General features: G+C 51.4%; 10 protein-coding genes across 10 annotated transcripts; 7 read left to right on the top strand and 3 right to left on the bottom strand.

The window, feature by feature from the left end:
• Nucleotides 1-32: 32 nt before the first annotated feature.
• On the top strand, nucleotides 33-1,351 carry COCMIDRAFT_88737 (uncharacterized protein; the record flags this gene model as incomplete). Its single annotated transcript, XM_007687329.1, has 2 exons — nucleotides 33-265; nucleotides 313-1,351. The coding sequence occupies 2 exons, from the start codon at nucleotides 33-35 to the stop codon at nucleotides 1,349-1,351; spliced, it is 1,272 nt and encodes a 423-aa protein (XP_007685519.1).
• Nucleotides 1,351-1,521, top strand: COCMIDRAFT_88593 (uncharacterized protein; the record flags this gene model as incomplete). Its single annotated transcript, XM_007687328.1, has 1 exon — nucleotides 1,351-1,521. One exon carries the CDS (start codon nucleotides 1,351-1,353, stop codon nucleotides 1,519-1,521), a length of 171 nt encoding a protein of 56 aa, XP_007685518.1.
• A 359-nt stretch (nucleotides 1,522-1,880) lies between these two features.
• COCMIDRAFT_3096 (uncharacterized protein) lies at nucleotides 1,881-3,940 on the top strand (the record flags this gene model as incomplete). Its single annotated transcript, XM_007687289.1, has 3 exons — nucleotides 1,881-2,210; nucleotides 2,260-2,672; nucleotides 2,719-3,940. The coding sequence occupies 3 exons, from the start codon at nucleotides 1,881-1,883 to the stop codon at nucleotides 3,938-3,940; spliced, it is 1,965 nt and encodes a 654-aa protein (XP_007685479.1).
• Nucleotides 3,941-4,844: 904 nt separating this feature from the next.
• COCMIDRAFT_3095 (uncharacterized protein) lies at nucleotides 4,845-5,906 on the top strand (the record flags this gene model as incomplete). The annotated part of the gene is made up of 1 exon (XM_007687288.1): nucleotides 4,845-5,906. The coding sequence occupies one exon, from the start codon at nucleotides 4,845-4,847 to the stop codon at nucleotides 5,904-5,906; it is 1,062 nt and encodes a 353-aa protein (XP_007685478.1).
• A 586-nt stretch (nucleotides 5,907-6,492) lies between these two features.
• COCMIDRAFT_3094 (uncharacterized protein) lies at nucleotides 6,493-8,117 on the bottom strand (the record flags this gene model as incomplete). The annotated part of the gene is made up of 3 exons (XM_007687287.1): nucleotides 6,493-7,239; nucleotides 7,292-7,429; nucleotides 7,482-8,117. 3 exons carry the CDS (start codon nucleotides 8,115-8,117, stop codon nucleotides 6,493-6,495), a joined length of 1,521 nt encoding a protein of 506 aa, XP_007685477.1.
• Nucleotides 8,118-9,830: 1,713 nt separating this feature from the next.
• COCMIDRAFT_3093 (uncharacterized protein) lies at nucleotides 9,831-10,742 on the top strand (the record flags this gene model as incomplete). Its single annotated transcript, XM_007687286.1, has 1 exon — nucleotides 9,831-10,742. The coding sequence occupies one exon, from the start codon at nucleotides 9,831-9,833 to the stop codon at nucleotides 10,740-10,742; it is 912 nt and encodes a 303-aa protein (XP_007685476.1).
• Nucleotides 10,743-11,167: 425 nt separating this feature from the next.
• Nucleotides 11,168-12,171, top strand: COCMIDRAFT_88752 (uncharacterized protein; the record flags this gene model as incomplete). The annotated part of the gene is made up of 2 exons (XM_007687327.1): nucleotides 11,168-11,729; nucleotides 11,849-12,171. The coding sequence occupies 2 exons, from the start codon at nucleotides 11,168-11,170 to the stop codon at nucleotides 12,169-12,171; spliced, it is 885 nt and encodes a 294-aa protein (XP_007685517.1).
• Nucleotides 12,172-12,667: 496 nt separating this feature from the next.
• Nucleotides 12,668-14,029, bottom strand: COCMIDRAFT_88734 (uncharacterized protein; the record flags this gene model as incomplete). The annotated part of the gene is made up of 1 exon (XM_007687326.1): nucleotides 12,668-14,029. One exon carries the CDS (start codon nucleotides 14,027-14,029, stop codon nucleotides 12,668-12,670), a length of 1,362 nt encoding a protein of 453 aa, XP_007685516.1.
• Nucleotides 14,030-14,280: 251 nt separating this feature from the next.
• COCMIDRAFT_88710 (uncharacterized protein) lies at nucleotides 14,281-16,681 on the top strand (the record flags this gene model as incomplete). Its single annotated transcript, XM_007687325.1, has 2 exons — nucleotides 14,281-14,960; nucleotides 15,007-16,681. The coding sequence occupies 2 exons, from the start codon at nucleotides 14,281-14,283 to the stop codon at nucleotides 16,679-16,681; spliced, it is 2,355 nt and encodes a 784-aa protein (XP_007685515.1).
• A 206-nt stretch (nucleotides 16,682-16,887) lies between these two features.
• On the bottom strand, nucleotides 16,888-19,915 carry COCMIDRAFT_3089 (uncharacterized protein; the record flags this gene model as incomplete). Its single annotated transcript, XM_007687285.1, has 4 exons — nucleotides 16,888-17,836; nucleotides 17,883-18,101; nucleotides 18,167-19,396; nucleotides 19,449-19,915. 4 exons carry the CDS (start codon nucleotides 19,913-19,915, stop codon nucleotides 16,888-16,890), a joined length of 2,865 nt encoding a protein of 954 aa, XP_007685475.1.
• Nucleotides 19,916-20,177: the final 262 nt, after the last annotated feature.

Here is a 20,177-nt window from a genome sequence, read left to right as displayed (position 1 = left end):
GCCTCTCCACAGTCGCCGCCATGGGTGCCGCTATGAAGGACCCTGTAGAAAAGCGCGCAAAGGATCCCGTACAAGTCGTGAAGCAGTTGCTACGGACCGTGGTCCGCATGTTCTACGAGACAGAACACATTGTAATCATGGATGCCCTATGCTACCACGGCGCGCTGCCTGTGGCCGACATGACCATTATTCTGGATGCAGGCAAAAACTCAAAGCACGTGAGCAAGGTCGCGGGTAAGCTCAGGGAGGCGGGTTTGTGTTCTTCGTAGGTATTTCAATGCTACTGATGACGATCCATGCTGACAGGCTCAGGTATACTCAACATGTCATGCGCCAAGGCGCGAACAAAGCATCGAGCAGAGAGTTCTTCTACATTGACTGGCGCCATGCCGTCGATTCAATCAAGTACAAGATCTACAAGATCGACGAGGGAATCAAGAGAGATGCGAAACCTACGACCGAGAAGCCCGAGTTCAAATGCTTGCGATGCAAATCGACATACACCACCATGCAAGCACTCGATCACCCCGACGACAACCCCGGACCGGACGACAGTGGTTTTGTCTGTGCAAGATGCGGGTTCCGACTAGACGAGATCGATCCAGACGCCCAGGCAGACGATATTGACGACACTCCAGCAAAATTCAACAAGTTGTTTGGTCCACTTATTGAGACAATGAAAGAGATTGAGAGTATGGGCAGCCTTCCGGCAATGGAGCCGGCAGACATAATCAGTGAGAGGATCGAGCTGCCTCGCGACAGGAATGTCGACCCAGGCACCCAGGTTGAGGTTATAGAGACGACAGTTCTGCGACCGACGGCAGTTAAGGGCATCGACACGGGACCAGAGAAGATCAACGTTCAGATTGGATCGAGTGCCGAGCAGAACGAGAAGCAGCGAATGGCAGAGAAGGCCCGGCAAGAAAAAATCTCCATGCAAAACCAATTGCCTTCATGGCATACTCAGTCGACTGTCATCAAAGATGCTGCCGGAAATACTACAGCTGTCAAGCAAGAGGACAACGGGGTGGACACGCCCACCATCAAGACTGAAGGAGGTGATGCCATTGCTAGTAATCAAAACCTGGATGCTGTCTTTGCTCAGATTGAGGCTGAGCGACGCAGAAAGGAGCAGGAGGAAGAAGACGAGGACGATGAAGATGAGGACGAAGATGAATTCGAAGATGTTGATGTCGGTACGCCAAGTGCTCTTCCGGATGCGAAGCGTGTGAAACTGGAATCATCAGCTGCTCCGACGCCCTCGGCTGCCGCAACGCCCGCTGTCATTACTCCAGCGGCATCGAACGGGGGAGATGAAAGCGAAGAGGATGAGTTTGAGGACGTGAATTGATGTTCTGCATAGCGTGGGCGTTTGGGGATGACATGTGTTTTCACTTGTTGGGCGGATACATTGGCGGATGCCTTGGGCTATCTTTTTTTTCATCATTTCATGTACGGGATGGGTTTGCTTGGAGAAATACAATGCTGTGCTGGACGAGGCATTTGCAAGGCGTAGAATGACTTGGCGTAATTTAGATTATCTGTACAAAAACCTACAGTGTGCTTCTTTGAAAAGCTCCATTGCAATGGGTTTCTTCAAAAAAAACACGATAATTACATGCTACATTAAGGTTTTTTGTTTGCTCATCTGCCTTGTTAAGCAAAGTGACGAGGTACGAGTATGACGGCGTCAGTCAGCCATCAGCCCTACGGTCCCTTGCGACCGGGACCCTAGGCGAGCTTCTGCTTGCCCCATCCCACCTTCAGACCCCCGCGTGCCTTCACCACGTCCTCCGCACTCGCCCCGCCAGCGCCATTCACTCAGCTCAACATCTCGGCGGTTTTTCCCGACGGATGGTCGAGTAGATTGCTAATCAAAAATGGCCGTCTCGACAAGAGATCTCGCTACGCTGCTTGCGCAAACCACCATTGAAGACCACGACGAAGTACTCAAAGCCACCAATGCGGCTCTCAAAAAGTCCAAAGGCGATCAAGATGCGCAACATACCAAGGCTGTAGCACTCTTGCACCTCGACCGATACGAAGACGCCTTACAAGTGTTCGAGACCGCACCGGAAGTCCAGAAGAAAGCGCAATTCGAATATGCATATGCGCTCTACAAGACAGGGAATGCGGCCAAGGCGGTAGAAGTGGCACAGGCTGCAGGGTCAGGAGCAGGCCGTGGAATGAAGCATATGCTTGCTCAAGCGGTAGGTGTGGGATGTGCGGGGATGCGTATACGTGGCTAATGGCACCCAGGCGTACCGTTCTGAGAACTTCGCTCAAGCCACGAGGATCTACAAGGAACTTGCAGACCAGAACGTCGAAAGTGAGGAGTACGACATTCGAATCAACTCAGGAGCCGTAGACGCCCAATTGGAATGGACTGGACAGGGCGAGCTGGCACAGAAGAAGCAGCCCACACGAGAGGATCTGGAGGTTTTCGAGACAGCATTCAATGCGGCATGCGGCAGTATCTCGCGCAACGAGTTTGGACAGGCGCAAGTGTGCTTGAAGCGCGCAAAGGACCTGTGCAATGCGCTTTCTGACATGAGCGAGGAAGAGAAGCAGGCTGAGCTGCTGCCAATTACAGTACAGCAAGTCTATGTGTTGATACAACTTGGCAAAACCGATGAAGCAGAAGAACTGGCTACAAAGATTCCTTTCGCTGAGTATGATGCCCCCGTAACAGTATTGCATAATTTCTAACAGCACCAGCATCAAGGAACTTTCGACTCGCTACATCGCTCAAGTGAACAGCATTGCTGCTTCAAAAGAACACTCAAACCCTTACCTCTCACATCGTATATTCCATTCATCGCCTCAACCTCCTGTTACCGATCAACTCTTCTCCTACCAGTCGAACATTCTCCGAGAGGACGAATACGTCATCTCACTCTTGTCGCAAAAGGTGACTGGTGTCGCTGAATCTACCCAAAAGGTCATCTCTGGAACTCCCGCTCCGTCACTTTCTCCAGTTGTCAACATGGCGGCTGTACTCAATGCGGCAGCCCACGCCAGGAACACGAGTACTGAGAAAGCTGCGTTGAAGGCAATATTGCCGTTGCTCGAGAAAAGGCCAAATGACGTTGGCCTCATACTCACGATAACACAACTTTACGTAATCACAAATAACTACGCTGCTGCTACGTCCCTTCTTGAATCCTTCTTCAAGCGTCTTGAACAAAGCGGCTCCGCATCCGATCTCGATGTACGCTTTGCGCCAGGTCTGATCGCCGCACTCATTTCGTTGTACGCACAGCAAGGGCGCCCAGGAGCATCAAAGAACGAGTTGGCAAAGGCTGCAGAATATTGGCGGAAGCCCCACAAATCAAAGACAGAGGCGCCTTCCAAGTCTCTCATGGTTGCTGCTGGCACAGCACTCCTTGATACGCACAACCCAGAGAACGTCAAGTCTGCAGGCGAAATCTTCAAGGGCTTGTATGACCAAGACAACGAAGACCGAGCAGCCATTGCTGGTCTTGTTGCAGCATACAGCGTCGCGGATCCCGCCTCAATACCCGCAGATCTCCTGGCATATCTGCCAGAAGCGAACCGCTTAGTAACCGACATCGATGCTGCTGAACTCGAAAAGGCTGGCGTCCCCCTTGGCAACGTCACCTCAGTAAATCTCGTGGCAGAATCACGGAAACGTAGCCTTGCACCAACTAATGCAGTCCTGTCGAAACCCAAGAGGTTACGAAAGGCAAGGATGCCAAAGGACTATGTAGAGGGCAAGAAGGTAGATCCCGAGAGGTGGTTACCGATGCGCGACAGGAGCTACTACCGTCCCAAGGGACGAAAAGGAAAGAAGAAGATGGATGGCCTCACTCAGGGAGGTGTAGTGGCAGAAGACAAAGGCACTCCAGCCGCTCAGGAGAAGAAGGGCGGTGCCGACAAAGGCAAGAATAAGAAGAAGGGCAAGGGTGGTAAATGGTGAGTGACGAGGATATCTATCTATACTACCAGGTACTCTGTAAAAACAAGTAGCCAGCAATCGATCCCTATTCAACATACTGTTGTATGGATGACGCGGCAATCACCAATCTTGTAGCATTGCCCCCCACATTGCTCAAGTGCCAAGCTAGTCCATCCCAACATTCTACCCCTCTCGGTTGACTGAAATATTCGAATGAAAACTACACCTACCAGAACAACAGTATGTCAATCAGTTGTAAGTACATAATGATACTATAGAGTAACGTAGACTTTGCTATAGTATGTTAATCTATACGTAAAGTCTAGTATTTTTGTATAAATTGATCTTCTAACTACGTTATAGTGAAAGCGACTGATTACAAATAATAGCTTTGTTTTGATGGAACCTATCTATTTCTCGGTACTTTGGTCGACCAAGAGCCACCATAAATCACTGTCCCGCAACTGAGCTGGCCTTAGAGCAACGTATCAATGTAACACGGCAGTCGGATGTCTCCACATCTAGATCTAGGCGAATATTGAATTGATGATTGGCCTACTTGATAGCACTAGGTGCAAAGCAGCAAATAATATGCGAGAAAAATGGATATCATGGAAGAAGCCGAGATTTACCGCAAGCCGATACACCTCGGAGGTTACTGGATAGAGTTAGTCGACCGTATACGTTGTTACGTCTAGAGGACGTAGAAAGTCTCGGGTGGCCACAGAAATCCTGTTAACACTTGACAGGATGTACTCCGTGTAGTCGATTGATTGCTATTTAAGGTGGGTCATAGCCACACACTGGATTTACTAAACTCAACTGCCTACATATCACTCACCCATCAACCACCACTACCAATCTCCCGCACTACATACCCCACGACACGGAAAGACAACAAACGGTAGAACACGACTTTCTCAACATGTCCGGCCAAGAGACTCGCCAATGGGTCCTCGCCAACCCACCGGAGGGTGAACCCATCATCTCAGGCGAAAACGCAACCTTCAAACTCCAAACCACGACTCTCCCGCCGCCAGGCCCGGACGAAGTCCTGCTAAAAACCCTCTACTTCTCCAACGACCCCGCCCAACGCGCCTGGATCATCACAAACATCGAGCCCGAGCGCCTCTACCTGCCCCCCGTACAAAAGGGCGAAGCAATGCGCTCAGGCGCCATCTGCGAAGTCGTAACCTCCAACAGCACCTCGCTGAAACCCGGACAGCTCGTCCTGGACTTCCTACTTAGCTGGTCCGAGTACCTGGTTGTCCCTGCCAACACCGTGCGGCCCATCCATCCGGACCCCAGCGCCGGGACGCGAGCGACGCATTTTGTTGGTGCGCTCGGCGCGACGGGTCTGACGGCGTATTATGGACTTGTCGATGTTGCGCGCGCCACTGCTGCCGATACCGTGGTTGTGTCTGGGGCTGCGGGTGCGACGGGTTCGCTGGTTGTTCAGATTGCAAAGCATATTATTGGGTGCAAGCGCGTCATTGGTATTGCGGGCGGGGCGCAAAAGTGCAAGTGGGTTGAGAGTCTGGGTGCAGACGCGTGTGTTGACTACCAGTCTGCGTCTTTCAAGCAGGACCTGAGAGCTGCGACTGAGGGATACGTCGATGTCTACTTTGATAATGTGGGCGGCGAGATCTTGTCGCTTATGCTTACCCGTATGAAGAAGTTTGGGCGTGTTGCGGCTTGTGGTGCTGTGTCGACGTATAACTCTGGTGATGGCGGTGTTATGAATTGGGTTGATGTTATTAGTAATCGGATTGAGGTCAAGGGGTTTATTCTGCTGGATGCGATGGAGCAGGGGAAGACGGGGGCTATGATTGAGGAACTTGTCAAGGCGGCGAAGGAGGGCAAGATTCAGTTAGGACCGGAGACGGAGACGGTGGTGCCGACGAAGTTTGAAGATGTGCCCAAGACATGGGTTATGTTGTTTAATGGAGGGAATACGGGTAAATTAATTACAGAGTTGAAGGGGTAAGAAAGGACGGGGTGATTGTGTAGAAGCATAGATGTAAGGCTTCTAGCAATCTAAAAAGATTCTGTTCAGCAAAAGTTGCATACATTGGTCAAGAGAAAGTTGAAAGGGTATGTGTACTTTGTTTGCCCTCACATACGCCTAAAGGCCTTCTAAACCCCATATTTCCGCCCTCTTGTGTATCGTCCAGTCTTGCGTTTCCCTAGCCAGGTTCATGTTGTTGTAGAGTCCAAGGGGGACTTGAGTTGTTCGTCGATATCGCTACCATACGCAGGAAGAGTCGTCGCGCGTACGCTCCTGAGTTGTTCGTGGCTCTAGAGCGTAAGATAGAGTTGGAGACTGGCATTCCCTAGTGGAAACTCACCCAACTCTGTTTCTTGAATCCCGACGGACTCTCGATATCCTCTCGGGGATCCGATGGTGTGTATCACACAGCGAATCGTGTAGGTCCCGATAGAATGATAAGCGCTGTACCGATCGAAGCGTGTGCTGACCTTCCACTCAGGAAGGCAAGGACCAAACTATCCTTTACACCGAATCCGCTTGCATTTCGCCCCCGCGTCGTCGTTACTCTTGTAGTTCCTTCTTCTCAGATGTATCTTGGGTCATCTTTGATAGTCTTCTTGACATCCTCTAGGGGATAGTTATCCAGATTCTCGTCTGCCTGATACAACTCGGGCACCTTCCCTCGCTTATACACCTTCGTACACCATGCCACAGCCGCCTTCTCACCCACCATCTCGTAGTACTTTCTCGCAACCATAAGCGGAGTCAGGGACCCGAACTTCGACGCGTACCCAGTGTTGACGCGGTAGTTAAACGGCACGCCTCTGCATATGGAGTCGGCGTAAGACTGAAGTTGACGGCTCCACATGAGGAGCTGCTTGGGTTCTAGTTTGCGGTATTGGCGGAGGAGCTTGAACGTGTTGCTTTGTATGATGAGCAAGCTGGACCAGTAGATTAAGTAGCAGATTCCCGCGCCGAAGTAATGGAAGTCGAAGACCGGGTCGAAGACGCGGTCGTCGCAGATGTCCATGAAGCCTTCCATTGATTCGAGGTCAACCTTGTTGTAGCGGGGTCCATGACGCTCATAGTCGGCGATCCAGGCGAAAGCATCGCTGGCAACCTTTTGCGAGTCGTCGATTAGGCTATCGATTTCTTCTTGGGTGCAGTCTGGTCGCGAGAGTTTGTCGGTGCGTTCGAGAAGCCGCGGGATCATGATGCAGATGTCGATGAGGGCCACGTAGGGATCGACTTTGGCGGCTTTGGCGGTTACTGACATCCATTCGGGGGTATCGAGCATGGAGGCTTTCCGCATTAGGATGCCAATGCTTAACTGTGAAGACTTAGCAGGTATAGCGAGGCGTGAGATGTCGGATTTGTCATACCGAGTTGTATCGGATTCCGTGGTAGATTTGCATGCTCAATCTGCTTACGAATGAAGATGGTCCTCGCTGCTTGACGAGATGCAATAGACCTTGCGTGTGGTAGAAGAAGCCATGACCCCGTGTTATGCCGACAAACACCTGTGGAAAATGTCAACAATATGCTCTGTATATCAGAATGTTGGGTTGTTACCTCATACAACGAGAGCAAATATGTAGACAGAAGCGTCTCATCCTTGAGAGCCGTCTCTTGGTCCTGAATAGCGTGCAGCATCTGGCTCAGTGCTGTGCTGTAGAGTGACCTGGAGCGATGAATAAGAGGGGAGTTCATTTTGTCTACTGCCAGCTGAGCTGCAGCTAGCGCATCAATGGCAGCCTCGAGAACAGGGCTGTTAGCGGGCAGGTTAGGCAGACCAAGCATCAGTGCAGATGGGCCTGGCAGTGCCTGACCTTCGGTTTTTGGAAGATATAGTGCGACGAAGGTGCTGACGTGTTGGATGCGTTCCGAAGCAACTAGACTTACTTGCTTGGGAATATCAGGTTCATACTGCACACTTTCTATCCGGATTCCAGGGTTGCTCTGCGATTGTCCCTTCTGCTTTGAGCGAGAGTAACTCTGAATGGCGAATTTGTAGCGGTTCTCATCCTCCTTGATCAGTGCGGGCTTGTCTCTTTTGGTGTCGAATTCATGAAGGATGAAGGCCTGCGTGGGCCGGTAGCCTGGGCATTTTGTCCCGCGCTTCAAGCAGGTGTTACATTCGGGCTTGGATTCATCGCAACGGACTTTTCTTTTTCTGCATTCAAAACAACCAGTCGATCTTTTGGGCATTGCTCACGATTGGAGCGAGACTACTCCCACGCGTGTGTCAGGGCAAGACGTGAGAATGGCCGAGAAGGATGGATCCAGATGTGGGTTCCGGAATAGTCGAATGAAGAGAGAATATACCACATAGGGTCGGGACAACTGAGCTCAGGAAGTCAACGGAAGAGACTACTGTGTACTATAAGCTAGGACGCGTTTCGTGGCTAGCCGTGTCCTCCACCTGCTGATCACGGGGTCAATGGCCGCTTCCAAGCTGTTCCGCATGCACAAACCTAAGGGGCGTGCTCCTAACCCATGAGGGGTCGGGGACACTAACCGCATTCCAAGAGTCTTCTCGGCCCAATGGCTGCACAGCCTCTAAGATGCGACTACTGCGTAACTTTGCCATGTAGCGACAGATTTGCCCTCGCATGGGTGTGACGGATCATTCGTCTGGACTTTTTCCCAGAATTTCCAAGACGAACCTATGGCACAGCGTATATTTTTGGTGGGTGCAGCGTCATACATGGATCGGCGTTTAGGGCTGCAGGAGAGGACCCGTAAGTGCTTACCTTGCGGAAATGATGTCGGCAACCGCAAACTGGGAATAGGATACATATTGTGTATCGCGTTGCGTATCGTATAGGCCGTATAAGTATATGTACGAACCTTATTGTGAAGCAGTGGATTGCTTGTGTCAGGGAGAAGAGAATCGACAAGTAACCAGCGTGTCCACCGACCAGAGTCCAACCATTGTTCTCGTCTCGACTCGTACTGGACGCTTTTGCAAATATGGATTTGCAAGTCTCAAGGTTCGAAACAAGTTTTAATTTGACGATTCAAGCCACCATGGCAATGTGAAATACCCATCAAGGTAATGTTCAGCTTCACCCCTGAAGCCCTACAGCATAGCCCCCGTATAGCTCGTTTGGACTCGGCCGAATTACTTAGTTGGAAATCTTCTCTTGCTCCCTTGTAGGTACATAAGGCCATTGCGGGCCATGTGTACTAGTAGCTAGACGTCTATCCAACGCCAAATGTGCCTAACGGGCCGTTTGGGCGGATCAATTTGCCATCTAGGGCGGACCAGCAGTAGCTTGTGTGGTGATTACGCGCTGTTCAATTCGAAACACCCTGGCCTATTGCGATAGTTTAAGTTGTCGAATTCCCCGGATAAGCAGGTTTATGGCATGTTTCTGGGGTGAGACTGACGATAAGCCGAAGGAAAAGATGATACCTCTTGGCGGAGGTTGTGTTCTTGGCGGAGATAGGACTACCAGAGGCGAACGCGAAAGCGATCATTAGTGGGGTGATCGTGATGCCGAGTCTATCACATCTCAATCGGCCTGTCCGCTCCACAATTTAGCCGCCTCCCGTCGTTCCACGGAGAAGCCTCCCGCCAGATCTCGACGCTAAAGGGTGACGTCACGCGTTCGCTTCGTTGTAGAGTATTCTCTCAGAAAAAAATACTCTCCAAAGACAGCAGAGGGGTCTACTCTCTTCGTGTACTTACACCCCTGGCTACCCGTTTCATCCCCACAACCAATCATGGCCGTTGTGCTATTCTTGTCCGCCCCTGTCACGGCCTTCGGAATACTTGGCTTATGCGGCTTCCGTCTGCTGCCTCTACTATCCAAAAGGAGCAGCTTGGCGTTTTCTCCAAACTCGCTGCGGATCCGAGAAGTGGTTGTAGCAATCCTTGCAATGATGCTCAAATCCATGTTTTATTCACTTACCAAAATGTCAGGCCCGACGCCTGTGGGGTTGCACCTCCACTCGCCTCTCGTCATAAGTGCCGAAGACATTGTTCGTTTTCATTGGGCAGTTGGACACAGAGAGGGTAAACTTTCACACTTGAAACATGGCCAGCTAGTCCTATTTCTTTCGGCCATGACCGAGCCGGGCATGCTTTTACTACTCGCCAGCCCGTGGTGTCCTGTTAATCCCCTGGGTGCCGTTAACGTCCGTAACACATTCGAGCTGATTTGTCCGGAATTATGCGACCTAGAGAAGCTGACGAAGATGGATTCGATGTACATGGATGCTGTAATGCACGCAGAACCGACAAGAGTAAAGCGTGGAATCGAGTGGTCTCTCCAAGTAACGATTAGTGCCCCTAGCGCCAGGAACAATGGCATGTATCAGACTATTTTCCGCCAAGTTTTCACCATGCTGGAATTCAAAAAGACATCAGGCAGCGTCATTTCGAAGAGCTCGGATGAAAGCAAAAATGATGCGTCAACGTCAGGATCTACACGCACTAGTACGCAAATATCATTATCCAAAGACGATCCTTTGAAATGGGCAGCGGTGTGCAAGGACTACAACTTCATACATCTGTCTGCCATCGCTGCAAGGCTGTTCGGTCTGCCCGGAAAGCTTGCACACGGAAACCATGTAGCTGCAAAAGCATTACAGAGCCTGCCTGACACTGGAAACACGGCATTGCCGGACAATATCCCCTTGCACATGCGGGTAGACTTCAAGAAACCAATGGTAGTACCCGGTATCTTTGAAGCGTGCATGAGAGAATCGCCGTCTACAAGCATTGGATTTGAATCGCCGTCCACTAGTATTGGGTTTGAAATCCTCCAAAGGGGAAAAGTCCATGCCACTGGCGTATATGGTCCACTAGAGCCAGGCAGAAAGTAGTAGTCCCAAAGGTACCTCAAGACGATCTTGTTCTGTTTGCATACTTCATCTGTGTTCATACTCGAGTTGTGCATGATGACAACTGTTTCAACATCTGGACCACTCTTTACAACCTCGCTTACGTGTTCAAGGGCCGAGACATGAAGTCGCGGCCAAGCTCGAAGGATTCGGCGCTTAAACCCCACAGCAGAACTTATACGAGAACCTCGGCTCAACCCCAGCAATCTGCAATTGCTATGCCAATAGTACCGAGAATCATGGCGAACTCAGTCACGTCGCCTTCCTATCTCAACCTAGGCTCTTGGACAGTGACAGCGTACCTACAGTCTCGCGTTTGGGTTTATCTTTCACCTCTACGCGAAGACTGCCCAGCCCATCCTGTACCACACCCCCCAAGCCGCATCGCAACTTGTGCCCAATAAAACATGGCCCACGCCGCCTCTAAAGACGACCTTCGAGTCAGCACCCTCTTCAACTTCAGCTCGCATGTCGTACTCGTGACAGGCGGCGCCACAGGCCTCGGCGAAATGGCCGCGCAGGCCTTTGTGCAAAACGGCGCGCGCGTCTTCATCGCCTCACGCAAAGAATCCGAGCTCGCATCCACAAGCGCGCGCCTCAACGCCCTCGGTCCAGGCAAATGCGAATACATAGTCGCCGACCTCAAAGACAAGGCGGGGTGTCTGGCCCTCTGCGAGGAAATGAAGAAGCGGACAGACCACCTGACGGTGCTCGTCAACAACTCGGGCGCCAGCTGGGGCGACGACTATCACAATTACCCCGAGCACGCATGGGACAAGCTGTACGCGCTTAATGTCAAGAGTATCTTTTATATGACGGTGGGGCTCGAGCCGTTGCTGCTCAAAGGCGCCAACGCGGATACGCCCGGCAGAGTAATTAATATTTCAAGCATGGCAGGGATAGCGACCATGGATGTCACAACGGGCGAGACTGGCGGGCTGAGTAAACCAGGCACTGGCACTTTTTCATGTAAGTTCTTCTTCTTTTTTTTTCCTTTGACGATCTCGATTCAGCTTTGCACTAATGCGGTTATACAAATCCCCGTACTAGTTTTGGAAAATTGCTGACGAATGGTGTGTGCGATCTAGATGGTCCAGCAAAGGCGGCGTGCATTCACCTTACCAAGATGCAGGCTTCGAAACTCGCGCCCAAGAATATCATGTGCAATGCTATTTGTCCCGGTGTCTTTCCCTCGCGGATGACAAGTTTTGGATTGGAGAATTTTGCGGATTCCCTAACGGCTACACAGCCAACGGGTAGGGTGGGCAAGCCTAGCGATTTCGCTGGCTTGGTGCTATTTTTGAGCAGTGCAGGAAGCGCGCATATGACGGGCAATGCTATCGAGATTGATGGTGGTGCGGTCCTGACGGGATTCAAGAGCAAGGATGCAAGTCCCGGTAGTAAGTTGTAAGGTCGGTTGGAAGTTGAGTAAGTAGTGTAACGAGCCCTTACTAGTGGCTTGTTCGAGTTTCAACGGTCGATAGTCTATGCCAAGCATGACTATGATGTACACATTGTGGCACGATACGTGATCGAGCTCAAAAGATCAGAGGGGCGACCCGCAATCGAGTAGAAGTAAGCTGAATTTTGATCGGTATAAAGGATTGATTGGAGAAGGGTGCCTATCTACCTACGAAAGAAAATCGTAATATATACCGTGAACTAGTCACGTGATACTACACCACAACATCTACATGCATTAATGCCGAGTTGAAGGGCAACGGGGACTCATTGACGTGCATTTAATTCTTATTCTGCATGAAGTGGCGTGTTGCCCAGGGCTTGTAACTAGATAGTAAACCCAGAAGGCTGACGTTTCCCCTTCGTGACGCTAAACATTTTTGTAAAATCCAATAAGCCTTATTGGCAGATAACAACGAACCGCCCGGTGGAAAAGTAGGTGTTGATCATGGCTCCTCAGTCTTTGCCCTCTTTTCGTCCGCGCCACTATCATCAACCTCTAGTTTCCTCTTACTGCTACCTGCATCTTTTGGTCCAGACGTTGCCGCTGGTGCGGCTGGCTTTGCCTTCTTCTTTACCATGCCTGAGACGTCGTTTGCGTTCTTGGCCGCTTCGGCCAACTTTGCCTTTTGGGTTGCTGCATCTGCACCCATCATGCCACCTAGTAAGCCCTGGAAGACTGACGAGTCAATGCTATCGAATTGCTGCTTGGTGGGGTCCGACTTGAGTTCTACAAGGCGTGTCTTGAGGTCCTCCAACATGCCCTTCTTGTCATCGATGATGACCTGCTTCTCCTTCTTTTGCTCGGGCTTTAGTGCGTCAGAGTCCAGCGCAGCTTCTTCCTTTTTAAGTCTCGCCTCCAGACTTTGGATGGCAAGGTCGGTCTGCTCAGCTGCCTCCTTCCGTAGCTCCCAGTTGACACCGTCTTCGTCTTCCTTCCCTTGCTCTGTCTCTGCGGGTGCATCTGTTGATTGTCCAGTCTGATCTTCGCGGACCTTGGATACGGATGCAAATTCGAGTGCCAGTGAAAGGGAGTAGTGTGCTTCAGTGACGTTTTCGTGTTCAAAGGGATACAGTTCCTCTTGTAGTGCAAGCGACTTGCGGGCGTCCGCTACAGCATCATGGAAGCGCTCGTTTTCCAATGAGATCTCGACAAGGAAGCCATGACAGTCGGCAATCCGCTCTTTGATGATGCGCTCACGAGGACTCAACTCTGCCTTTCCTTTGCCCTTGTCTCCAGATTCACCTTCCTTGAGTGCCTGTAGTTGTTTTTCGTACAGGACGCGAGCTAGCTCGAAGATCTCGTATGCGTTACCAAAGTCGTCGTCGTCCTCTTCTTGCTCGTCCTCCTGTGCCTCTTCATCTTCATCTTCGGAATCGGTCCAGTTTTCGTCACCCTGGAGCTGGAAATATGGCTTGTTCTCTACCGATTCTGTCTTGGGTTGGCTCTTTGCAGCATTCAAGCCTTCAGCTGTCTCTTTCTTTGCAGCCTTCTTCGGTTTCGGTTGCTTGTTCTTCTTCTCCTCTTGTGCGACTTTGTTGCCTAGCATGTCGCTCTTGGCAACCGCGACTTTGTATAGTGCGCGCCCGTAGTAGAAGAGCAGTTCGGCGTTCTCAGGCGCCATCTCGCCATTGAGCTCGGCTTGGATCTCGACAGCATTGGCATAATTTTCTGCAGCGGCGGGAAAGTTCTTGGTAGAATAGTGAATAGAAGCGACTTGCGAAAGCTCTGATAGCTTCTCTTTGGTCTTGGGAATGTCGTCAGTCTCAGCGACGGTCGCAAGTGGTTCAGTAGTAGGCTCAGCCATGTTGTGTGATTTGCAGTGAGTCTTTGGGATTCTTGTGTGAAATGCGACTGCAGAATTAATACTGCGCAGTTTCAATACTGAAGGTGACGGTGTTGGATGGTATGTTTGGGTGGGAATGTTGGTGGTTGCTAGGAAAAGCGGGCTGATTTTAGCGCGAAAGCGCGACCGCGTCGCGCGTAAAGTGGAATTCCAGACCGACGACGCCAGTGCCTATACAATACACCTTTACTTTTACAGCCACTGCAACAGAAATGGCCACATCGAGACGCCCAGAGAAACCTTCAGCAGTGTCGGATGCCATACCCTCATCTTCGCCCGCATTTGGAACGCCAGTACACCCAATCAATCCGCGCAGAACAGCCCCAATACGCGCCCCGCCCTCACTCAAGCCAGTTGCAAAGTCGACCGTTCTTCCGATATTACTGCCCCCAGCAACACTACGGCCGCTGGCGTTCCGTACCTTCACCAAGAAACACAACCTCACACTCACATCTTCGGCCCTGCAGGCCCTAGCCACATTTATTGGAAAGCACTGCGGTTCAGGATGGCGAGAGGAAGGCTTAGCAGAGAAGGTTCTCGAGGAAGTTGCAAAGAGTTGGAAGAAGTGTGGTGGGCAAGTCATTGTGGAAGGAGACAATGAGACGTTTAAGAGCATACTAAAGACACTAGAAGGGTCCACGAGTGGTGGCAGAATAGTTCAGGGTTCGACCGTAGGACGCCAAAGCAGTTTCAACTTCGGCCCAGATATATCCGGCCAGACGTCACATGGATCCTTGGACACTACTTCAAGTTTCGGCATATCAAGCCTAGAGGTGGAAGACAAGGAGGATGAAGAGGATTTGCTAAAAGACCCACGGGAGTGGATGAAGGTTATTGGCGCTTTCGAGCAGCCCAAGCTGGTCTACAATGTCAACCAAAAACATTTCGACAAGTGAGTATGTACTAGGACTATTCACAACCTCTGCTAACGATGCTAGATCCTCCACCAAGCCATCGCTCTTCCCAGATCCTTCACATAAGACTGAGCTCTTCCGCCAGCGGTATCACATTGTACATCAGCGCATACTCCGCAATGAGACGTTTCAAGCGCCCACTTTCAGCACAGCTAGGTCAGCTACTCTGAGTCGGACAGGATCAATTGCAACCTCGCAGATGAACACAATCACACCAATCGCCAACTTGCTTGGGCGGACCGGAAGCACGCACTTGTTACTGGGTATGCTCACTGTCTCAGCAACCGGAGCACTCTCACTCTCTGACCTCACGGGAACAATTGCGCTTGATATTGAGCATGCGCGACCGATACCCGAGAAGGGCGCGTACTTTGCACCAGGCATGATTGTACTGGTTGAAGGCAGCTATGAAGAAGACTCCGGAGCAGGCTCATCGCTAGGAGGTAGCGGTGGTATTGGTGGTACGATAGGCGGAAAGTTCCTCTCCTTTTCGATCGGACACCCCCCCTGTGAACGACGAACAGCGACACTAGGCGGCGCCGAGGAAGTCGACAAGAACAGTCTGGCTGGCCCAGCATTCGGCTGGACTGATTTCTTGGGCGTCGGTTCACAGCGTGGAACTGGTGCGCGCATGAACAAGATTGCGTCCAAACTACTCGAACCCGAACGAGCACACAACATCGTCATAGCATCAGATCTCCACCTGGACGTACCCTCAACATTATCAGCCCTCCGAACCCTCCTACGCACATATACACCCGATCCCACCGATGTTCACCCCGTCTACCCCCTCGCCATCATCCTCATGGGAAACTTTAGTTCCAAAGCCAGTCTAGCCGGCGTCCCCGGTACCGGCAGCATAGAATATAAAGAGCACTTCGACGCCCTCGCCTCCGTCCTCGCAGACTTCCAACCCCTCATCGCCCATACAGCACTTGTCCTCGTCCCAGGTGACAACGACGCCTGGCCCAGCGCCTTCTCCGCCGGCGCCGCAACCCCCCTCCCCCGCAAACCCATCCCCAATATGTTCACAACCCGCATTCGCAAAGTCGTCGCTGAAGCCAACCGCGAAATCTGGGGGCCAGGAAAAGCCAAAGGGAAAGAAGGAGAAGTCATTTGGACCTCCAACCCCACACGCCTCACTTGGTTCGGTGTGAAAGGTGAAATGGCCATCTTAAGAGATGATCTCCTAGGTCGCCTCCAGCGAAACTCCATTCGCTTTAACAAACCACCGCCCGACGCGGACGATGAATTACCGTTTGCACCCAGCCAACAAGCTCGCGATCTCGAGCATCAAGATTCCATGGATTTGGATTTGGTACATCCGCCTCCTGCACAGCCGAAACGCCAACAACAGCAGCAGCAACAGCAACAGCCAGATGTCGATCTCGACACACAAATCGCGCGCGCACTTACTCGTACAATTCTCTCCCAGTCTCATTTGAGTCCTTACCCGCTTTCCGCGCGCCCTCTGCATTGGGACTTTGCGCATGCGATGAGTTTGTATCCGCTGCCTACGAGCGTGGTGCTTGCGGATGCGGAGGCCCCGCCGTTCGTGGTCAAGTATTTCGGGTGTACGGTTATGAATCCGGGGAGTCTTGACGAGAGTGGGGGACGGAGAGGAAGGACGGAGGGGAGGGCGCGGTGGGTCGAGTTTGATGTTAGGACTAGTACGGGGGTTGTGAGAACGGAGGGGTAAGAAAGGTAGATATGTATGAGATGGTGGAGTTTTTTAATTTCGGGCTGAAGAGGATATTATATCAAGACTAGATAAATGTGTTTAATGGGCTTGAGGAAATGAAGGTAGAAACGCAGTCATGAATCAAAATACCATGTTGCCTTTATCAAGAAGAATGATTGTTTCAAACTCTACTCTAGTTGTTATTCATACAAAGAAGTAATACACTAACTCTGTTTGTAGTCGTTACCACCACCACACCAACATCGGCTCTCGCCTTCCTTTTCTACATGAATAACGACGTCCATGCCGCGGTCCTTGAGGAACTGGTACGAGCGCTCCCGGACGTCTTCGAGATCTGCAACGCGTGAGGCAATGACGTGGATTACACCAAGGATGCGTCGTTGTTTCGGTGCGTGATCATGGTCGTGGTCGTGGTCATGGTCATGATGGGAGTGCGAGTGCGAATGAGAATGAGAGTGTGAATGCGAATGTGAGTGGCCATGATCGTGGCTGTGGTCGTGTCCATGATGGTCATGGTTGTGATCGTGCGAATGCGAGTTCGAATGATCGTGTTCGTGGTGATCATGGAGTTCTTCGTGTTTGTGGCCATCGCAAGCGTGCTCCTTTGCATGGGCCTCGCCATGCGCGGCTCCTTCATCTTCAAGCCAGAACTTGGGCACCGCATAGCCCACCACACCTCTCAGTGTACCCAGCTCTCCTAATGCGTTCCTAATACCATACTCGACGTCACTTGGCAGACTGAGCATAAGCCTCGCTCCACTGGATTTGACGAGAGGAATGGCTGAGAGAAAGATCAAGATGGCAATGATACACGACGCAATAGGATCCCATCCAGACCAACCGTAGTATTTGGTCAGAAGCGTAGAGATGATGACGGCAACAGAGCCGAGAGCATCGGCGAGGATGTGAAGGAAGATTCCCTGCATGTTTTCGTTGTCGTGCGAATGTCCGTGTCCGTGATCGTGTCCGTGACCGTGATCGTGTCCATGATCATGCCCATGGCCATGGTGAGCATGTCCAAAAGCCGTAAGACCAACTATGTTGACCAAGAATCCCAATATACTAACAATTAGTAGTTCATTCAGGCGCTGAAGTTCGTGGCCTTCCCAGAGGCGCTCAAAAGCATCGAATATGATTTCTACGCTGACAAGTCTGTAAAAGTTAGCTTGAGCTGCTGTGGGATCAAACAACCACTTACAAGAGAAAAACGCCGTTTGCAAACCCAGACAGTGTATCAATCTTGCCATAGCCGTACGGGAATCGCGCGTTTGGACGCCACTTGCTCATAACTGCAGCAGCAAGACCTACGGCAAGACCAGCACAATCAAAGAGCATGTGAATACTATCTGTGAGCAAGCCCAACGAGCCGCTAACAAAGCCGTAGAAGAATTGGACCATCATAAAGGCCAGGTTCAATCTACACCATGTCAGAAAAATGCCTATTTATCCACAGTCACCAATTATGTTGAGGATGATACTTACACACCAAAGTATGCAATGCGCCGCGAATCCCTTTCGATCAAAATACTGTGGATGATCGATCCAGGGGTAGAGCGTGCAATCAAAAATGCGGATATTCTCGAGTGGTTTCCGTGAAGATGATGGTCATGCTTATGGCCATGATCATGTGCATGTGCATGGTCGTGAGAATGTGGTACTGGAGAGCGTGTGTCAAAACCGACGGCTGCAATAAGTATTACGGACACGAAAGGGAATGCGGTATTCAAAGGGCCACCATATTCCAGAAAGGTGAAAGCAAAAACAAGCATAGCGCTCAGCCGTAGTCCGACTTGCTTCTGACTCCGCAATGATGCTGGAAGAGAAAAGTAAACAAGCGCCGTCGCTGATGTAATTGAGAGAGCCGAAAAGCCAACAGTATGTTGAGATAGAGAAAAGGTTCCAGAAGGAGCAATAAACGAGTATACAACGGTGATGGCGAGAAGAATAAGGCCCGTGGCAAGTGTAAGAAGCTGGTTTTCGGAGGTGTTAATTAGTGGGGAAGAAGGTTTTGGCAGCGAGGCGCGAAGAGGCCGTTGGCTCGTGAATGAATCCTGGTTCTGTGAGTTGGTCATGAGTGACCAGGCCGCTGTAGGTAGAGGTGGGGGAACCAAGAAAAGCGAAGCCACAAGGGTTGTATAGCCGATCAGAAGGCTTGAGGTGCTTTCAGAAGTCATGACATCTGCGAGCATAGCCAGGAAAAGCGCACCGCAAGTCACCTTGCGCGTCCTCAGCGTCCGCCGGGCATCGTCCCAAAGTGTGTGGTTGCCTGGCTTTTGATCCAACGCTCCAATTCCTGCTGCTACTGCGATGAGTAAGATGAGGGCGGTTTTTGCGCCGCCAATCTGCAAGGAGGCGTAGAAAGGCAGGAGTACGCTAAAAGCATTGCTGGCAATGCGTTTAGGCGCATTGGTACCCTTTGGGTTGATTTTGTCTTCCTTCCGTCTATCCAACGGCTGCAGCGTGGAGCTGACTTTGGCTGCCACGCCTACTAACAGTAGTGTCGCCGAAGAAAGGGTGAGGGCGTGCAATAGTGGTGCTCCGGGTAAAACTTTGGTAGATTCTATCGCAGGTATACTTTCTACCATGGCTTCTGACAGTGACGATGGGGTTTTCGGTGAGGATTGAGCATTGTTTGGGTATGCCAAGGCGGCGAGAAGGTACGGGAGGGGAATCAGGAGGGCAGTAAGTGCCTCAGGGAGTTGCAGCCATGATCTTTAACACGTGTTAGTCGAGCTATGTGAAGGCATGTCGGAGCAATGCTTACGAGGACGTTGAAGCCAACGGCGCATGGGGAGGCGTCTCGTGTATGGGCGACACTGACGAGAAGCCATATCTGGCAAGAGGAGTCTTTGACTGAGGGCGCCCAAGGTCAGACTCTCCTCGCGGCCTGCCCGTGGACCTGCCCATGACGGGATTGAGGAAGGGCTTCAGGGTGTATGTAGAGTCGTTCGAGGCCGATCTCGCATGGGCGTGCTTGTGTTCATGGATATGATCGTGGGCATGGGAGTGGCCATTGTACTCAGGATACTGGGAGCGTACAGCGCCGTATAGTTGGCCATTGGTGTTCACCTCGGACCGGTTATGTCGGTGGCCGTGCTTTCTGACGGGAGATGCGCCGTTGATGGGGCTGGCCGTATACGACGAAGACTCGGGCGTGTACTGTGACGACGAGCGCCCATGGCTGTGCGTATGGGAGCGCGGAGTGACGGGCAGGGCATATGTCGACGCCATGTGCTGCGAGGGTAGAATTTATCGTGGCTCGCAGTCAAGCAGCCCACCAAGACGAGGGGCGCCAACTGGCGGTGGTGAAACGAGGCTCAGTCGCGTCGCAACGCGGATGGACGAGTAGCCAGAGGAACAGCGTACGGGGAGTAGAGAGGAGCGCAATTCGGTGTAGCCACGACGTCTGAATATTGGGGGGCCGTCTTTTCTCTCTACGACATGTCTTGTCAGGGGTGTCTCTTACATAACATATCCATATTCCTAACAGCAC

This window comes from Bipolaris oryzae (assembly GCF_000523455.1).
Source record: "Bipolaris oryzae ATCC 44560 unplaced genomic scaffold scaffold_28, whole genome shotgun sequence".
In the NCBI taxonomy this organism is placed as follows: domain Eukaryota; kingdom Fungi; phylum Ascomycota; class Dothideomycetes; order Pleosporales; family Pleosporaceae; genus Bipolaris; species Bipolaris oryzae.
The sequence above is the reverse complement of the archived record's forward strand: the minus strand, read 5'-3'. Positions and strand labels throughout refer to the sequence as shown.